Source organism: Mercenaria mercenaria, chromosome 5, assembly GCF_021730395.1.
Source record: "Mercenaria mercenaria strain notata chromosome 5, MADL_Memer_1, whole genome shotgun sequence".
In the NCBI taxonomy this organism is placed as follows: Eukaryota; Metazoa; Mollusca; class Bivalvia; order Venerida; family Veneridae; genus Mercenaria; species Mercenaria mercenaria.
In genome coordinates this window covers 73576765-73582764 of record NC_069365.1, presented here as the reverse complement: position 1 = coordinate 73582764, position 6000 = coordinate 73576765, and the positions used below count along the sequence as shown (strand labels likewise).

The 6000-nt window shown below is 39.4% G+C and overlaps 1 protein-coding gene across 2 annotated transcripts; it reads left to right on the top strand.

The window, feature by feature from the left end:
- The first annotated feature begins 395 nt into the window (after positions 1 to 395).
- LOC123557620 (ribosyldihydronicotinamide dehydrogenase [quinone]-like) lies at positions 396 to 5982 on the top strand. Of its 2 annotated transcripts, none has more exons than XM_045349195.2 (3): positions 396 to 885; positions 2248 to 2597; positions 5434 to 5972. In XM_045349195.2, exons 1-3 carry the CDS (start codon positions 711 to 713, stop codon positions 5752 to 5754), a joined length of 846 nt encoding a protein of 281 aa, XP_045205130.1. In that variant the 5' UTR covers positions 396 to 710; the 3' UTR covers positions 5755 to 5972. The 2 variants fall into 2 exon arrangements, with proteins under 2 accessions (XP_045205130.1, XP_045205129.2); XM_045349194.2 differs by lacking the exon at positions 396 to 885 and adding an exon at positions 1323 to 1993 and having other exon boundaries at positions 5434 to 5982.
- The last annotated feature ends 18 nt before the right edge of the window (positions 5983 to 6000 follow it).

Below are 6000 nucleotides of genomic sequence, written 5' to 3'. Positions count from 1 at the left end.
TATTCATATTTTTGTTTGTAAGTTACTTTTATAATTATATACTAAGTTGAGAGTGTAAATTGGAGAATAATTTTGATATGCAGATACTCGCTGCTTTTTGAGCGATGAAACTATTATGGTGGGGGGGGGGGGGGGGGGGGGGGGGGGGCTTTTATATATAGAATTGTGGTGGCTTATGGACAGAATTTCAGGCTCCTGTGATTTTCAGTAACATTTATAATATAATATAATACATTTTATTGATAGCAAACACCGTGAAATTGATTTTTACTTCTATCATTTAATTTAGACTTCCGCTATCGGTTGAATTTTCTGGACCTTCATTGATTCGGCGAATTATAATCCATACATTTTTCCGCTTAAAGCTCACTCCTTCATTTCAGTCAATGTATTTATTTTTAACTTTTACATAAAGCAACTTACGTGTTTACTCTTAAGTCAATTATATTGACTTCTTATTATTAAGTACATGTGCAACGTTAGATATTCACACAAAAACGTGTTACAGCAATCAGTGTAAGAATAAATTGGTGTATTTTGTCATGTCATGGAATACTGATACATTTTAAAACCAAGTGGATGTTAACTTGTTCAAAAACTATATCAAGTGGAAAATACATACATAAGGGCTTCTTGTTATGCTCGAAAACTCATGCAATTACTCTACTTTTCAGCGTTTTGATTTAAACAGGAGTTAAAGCGTTTGACAAATGGAAGATAAAAAGAACGTTTTAATTGTATATGCACATCAGGAGCCCAAATCATTCAATGGGGCTCTGAAGGACACGGCTGTGGAAGTTCTCAGAGGTCAGGGTCACAAAGTTACAGTTTCTGACCTTTACGAGATGAGATTTGACCCTACAGCCTCCAAACACACTTTTAAAGGTAAACCATGCTCTATTTTCTTTTTTCAGCTTTACAATTCACGTGAACATATGTCGCAATAAGATAATTTTATCAAACATTACTGGTTTTTACTGAACTCAAAAACCAATTATTATCCGCACTAGTGTTTTCATTGAAAATCTTTTCTCCGTCCGCCACCCGTATTATACTGTTAGTATATATTACAGATAGTCATCAGGTAAATATATTAGGTACAAAAATTGATGTAATTCTTTATAATGACCTTGCATATAATTTTAAATCGTGTAACAGTATATATACATGAATATCCAGATTATAAACATGTATTAAACCCCATTTATGACCTGTATCTTGAGTGTAACTAACATTGAGCTGATAAAAATGTATTCAAGGCCATGACTGATTTGTACACGCTTAAGAATGAAGTGGTTTCGAACGCGAAAGACCGGTGGTGACTTCATGATTTCACGATTTCTATTTCACAATTTCATGATTTCGGCTTCAATAAAACGTGAAATCGAGAAATCGTGAAGTCGTTAAGTTAAAATCGTGAAAGATCGAACCTTGGTAACGGATTTTTGAGCAAAGTGTTATTGTTTTTAAGACGACTTCAGCTTTATTTACCTTTATCGAAAACGAAAGTAGTGTCTCTTGTATCACAGAATTGACATGTCTCTTGTATCTCAGACGAACTTTCAATAAATTACACATCTTTCTAAGAGATAAATCTGTCAATGATGATCACATATTTAGGCAAAATAACACTGTATTATCAAAACTAAGTTAAATATTGAAGAGGTATGGCGATTATGTGAAATACCAACCTTCTTTCGTTAAACCGGAAATCCGTTACCAAGATTTGTTCGAAACCATTTCTTCGTGTACACGTTCATAAAAGCCTATAATTTTGATGATAACTTGTATATAAAAACCGCAACAATGCTTGTTATATGCAGAGGGTTTTTACTTGTAAAACTACATGCTCCGAATAAAGGTCATCCTGTGAATAAAGGCCTGGTTCTAAACATATGTGTGAAACATATATTGATTTATAAAAAAAATACCTTGGCCGTTGTGGACAAGAGCCAACCCCGCCTTTTTTTACAAGCTTTTACCTTTAAAACAGGTTTGACTGTATTTCAAAAAATATATATATATCGATATAACAAATGGCAATCATAGATTTTTCTTTTATTTCCAGTTCAGATTTTCTTGAAAATGTAATGACATAATGCGTTTATTATCTGACAGTGATCGTTAATGTGTTATCATACAGCGAATTTTACTAGGAAAGTGTTAGTCTAGATCACGACTTTTGCTTTGCTTAATATATTCCAGTGAATTTTGTAATACACTGATTGTGTTTCTTTTTTTTTTCAGAGCGCAGTGATAAAGAACATTTTAAATTTCAACAAGAACTCTCACACGCAGCAGAAAATGGAACTTTACCAGACGACATCAGAATTGAAATAGATAAAATGTTAGCAGCCGACCTCATTATTTTACAATTTCCTATGTACTGGCTTGGTATGCCCGCCATTTTAAAGGGTTGGATCGACAGATGTTTTGCAGAAAAAGTAGTTTTTGATACAATGTCACTCAAATGGTTTGACAACGGACCGTTTATAAACAAGAAAATAATGCTATCCTTCACGGCAGGAGGTACAGAGGACTTCTTTTCAAACTCGGGAATATTTGGGGACATGGATGTTATTCTATGGCCTATTCAGGTTTGTTTTCATTTTTTACGAACAAAATATCAGTATCCGTGACGTTTCCCAAATGTAACTCGTTTTCGCCGTTGTGCAGCAGTATCTGTGACGTATGCCAATGTGTCCCGTTTTCGACGTTGTGCAGCAGTATCCGTGACGTATGCCAATTGTCCCTCGCTTTCACAGTTGTGCAGGAATGTCCGTGACGTAGGCCAATTGTGTCCTGTTTTCACCGTTGTGCAGTAGAATCCCTTACGTATGTCAGTTGCGTTCGTGCAGCAGTATCCGTGCCGTTTGCTAATTGTGGCACGTTTTAGCCGTTGTGCAACAGTCTCCGTGACATACACCAATTGTGCCTCGTTTCTGCCGTTGTGCAGCAGTATCCGTGACGTTTGCCAATTGTGTCTCGTTTCCGTCGTTGTGCAGCAGTATCCGTGACGTTTATAAATCGTGTCCCGTTTTCCTTCGTTGTGCAGCAGTCTCCGCGACGTTTACCAATTGTGCCTCGTTTCTGCCGTTGTGCAGCAGTATCCGTGACGTTTGCCAATTGTGTCTCGTTTCCGTCGTTGTGCAGCAGTATCCGTGACGTTTATCAATCGTGTCCCGTTTTCCTTCGTTGTGCAGCAGTCTCCGCGACGTTTGCCAATCGTGTCTCGTTTCCGTTGTTGTGCAGCAGTCTCCGTGACGTTTGCCAATTGTGTCTCGTTTCCGTCGTTGTGCAGCAGTATCCGTGACGTTTATCAATCGTGTCTCGTTTTCCTTCGTTGTGCAGCAGTCTCCGTGACGTTTGCCAATTGTGTCCCGTTTTCCGTCGTTGTGCAGCAGTCTCCGTGACGTTTATCAATCGTGTCTCGCTTTCCGTCGTTGTGCAGCAGTCTCCGTGACGTTTGCCAATTGTGTCCCGTTTTCCGTCGTTGTGCAGCAGTCTCCGTAACGTTTGCCAGTTGTGTCTCGTTTACGTCGTTGTGCAGCAGTATCCGTGACGTTTGCCAATTGTGTCTCGTTTTTCGTCGTTGTGCAGCAGTCTCCGTGATGTTTGCCAATTGTGTTTTCCATAGTTGTGCAGCAGTCTCCGTAACGTTTGCCAATTGTGTCTCGTTTTCGTCGTTGTGCAGCAGTCTCCGTGACGTTTGCCATTTGTGTCTCGTTTTTCGTCGTTGTGCACCAGTATCCGTGACGTTTGCAAATTGTCTCGTTTCCGTCGTTGTGCAGCAGTACCCATGACGTGTGTCATTTTTGTCTGGTTTTCGTCGTTGTGCAGCAGTGTCTGCGACGTTTGCCAATTGTGTCTCGTTTCCGTCGTTGTGCAGCAGTATCCGTGACGTTTGCCAATTGTTTCTCGATTCCGCCGTTGTGCAGCAGTATCCGTAACGTTTGCCAATTGTGTCTCGTTTCCGTCGTTGTGCAGCAGTACGACGGAAACGAGACACCATTGGCAAACGTCACGGATACTGCTGCACAACGACGGAAACGAGACACAATTGGCAAACGTTACGGATACTGCTGCACAACTACACAGTCGAGACACAATGGGCATACGTCACGGATATTTGCAGTGCAGCAGTATCCTTGACGTAAGCCCATTGTGTCTCGACTGTGTAGTTATGCAGCAAAATCCGTAACGTTTGCCAATTGTGTCTTGTTTCTTTGGTTATATAGACGTATCCGTGACGAGTAAGAATAATGCATCTTTTCCGTTGTTGCGCGTCAGTGTCTTAGAGGGATGCAAGTTGTGTCTCGCTTATTTAGTTATGTAGCGGTATCTGTGACGTATGACAATTGTGCACCGTTTCAGTCTCCATGACGTATGTCAATTATGCATCTTTTCCGCTGTTGCGCAGTAGTATCCGTGACATATGTCAATTGTGCCCTCGTTTCTTTAGTTGTCCAGCAGAACCCGTGACGTCTCTTTCTTGTGCCACGTTTCCGTTTTATTAAAGATTGCGAAACCCATTGCAATTGTAAACTTGTAAGAACAGTACAATGACCGTGTTCACATATATGACGTTGAGGCAATTTACTATATTTATAATTACATTAATAAAATAATATAATTTTGCAATTTCTGTATCTTCTACATAAAGACAGTGTCTATTGTGCCTCGCTTTTGCTGAGCAGCATCTTCGACGTTAGCCGACTGTGTCTCGTTTCCGTTTTTACGACGTTTGCCGATTGTGCCTCAATTCCGATGTTTACCGATTGTCTCGTTTCCGACTTTGCAGGAAAACGTCACTATTCGATTGTGCCTCGTTTCCATTGCTAGACATCGCCGTCGACGTTTACCTACTGAGTCTCGTTTCCGTTGGTGCTGGACGTTCGCCGATTGTTCCGATTATTTCCTTCTCCTGATGTTGCCAGACAGCGTTACGAGTTGATTGTGCTCTAAGCAGCGTCTGCTTTACGTTTTCCAACTGTGCCTTATTTCCGTTGTTGCTTAAAAGCATCTTGATCTACGATATATATCTATTGTGTCTCGTCTCCATCGTGACCGAGCAACGTCTATGATTTATGTCGTATGTGCCGAATTTCCGTTGTTGCTTAGAAGCATCTACAATTTTTTTTGTAGAAAGTGCCTTGTTTCCATTTTTGCTGACTGTAGCGTCTACAATTTATCTTACTTTAATTTATCTCGATTTCGCCTAGTTTCCGTTGTTGCTAAGTAGCGTCTACGATTTATGTCGATTTTGCCTAGTTTTATTGTTGCTGAGCGTGTCATTTGTCGCTAGGCAGCGTGCGATAATATATTGTTTTTTGTTTAGGCCAAATTTCAGTGTTTAAAATTATAAAATGTAGCCAAATTTGAATGTTTTGAATTATTTAAAGATATATAGATGAACTTTCTTTTTCTCTTCAGAACATGTTGAGGTTTACTGGTTTCCAGGTTTTGGCACCGCAGATTTCACACGCACCAGCAGACGTTTCCGAGAACCAGCGCACGTGCATGTTGCAGATGTGGAGCGATCGGCTTCAAACAATATGGAAAGAAGAGCCTTTATCTTTTGTTCATGTGAAACATTTTGATCCAGAAAAAGGATTCAAACTGTCAGAAAAATATTTATCAAAATTAAAAGATGGTGATTCTGGGCCAAATCCAGGTCAAAACCTTGGACGCAGTTTCCGTCAAGGAAGCATGACTAAAGTTGCTGGTATCTCCAAAAAGCATTCAAACTTGTGATGCGGACCATTTTATAGACCTTCAGATAAAACGAATTTGGCGTAAAATCATCGCTAAAATGCTTTATTTTTGTATGTACAATTTAGTTCAAACTAAAACTTGAAAGGGCGTTTTAAAAGTCAGCGTTATTCGCTGGCTGGACACTGTTGTGAAGCAATATAAACCTTGTTTAAAATCTATAAAGAGTTTGATATATTAGGTTTAATAAAATATGCACCATTATAACCTGACAAAAATAAAAATCTA

Excerpts from the sequence above, each read along its gene's own strand:
- LOC123557620 (XM_045349194.2), top strand. The coding sequence starts at position 1,807 with ATGCTTGTTATATGCAGAGGGTTTTTACTTGTAAAACTACATGCTCCG. Across the intron at positions 1,994-2,247 it reads AGCTTTTACCTTTAAAACAG|AGCGCAGTGATAAAGAACAT; the intron begins GTTTGACTGTAT and ends TTTTTTTTTCAG. Across the intron at positions 2,598-5,433 it reads TTATTCTATGGCCTATTCAG|AACATGTTGAGGTTTACTGG; the intron begins GTTTGTTTTCAT and ends TTTTCTCTTCAG.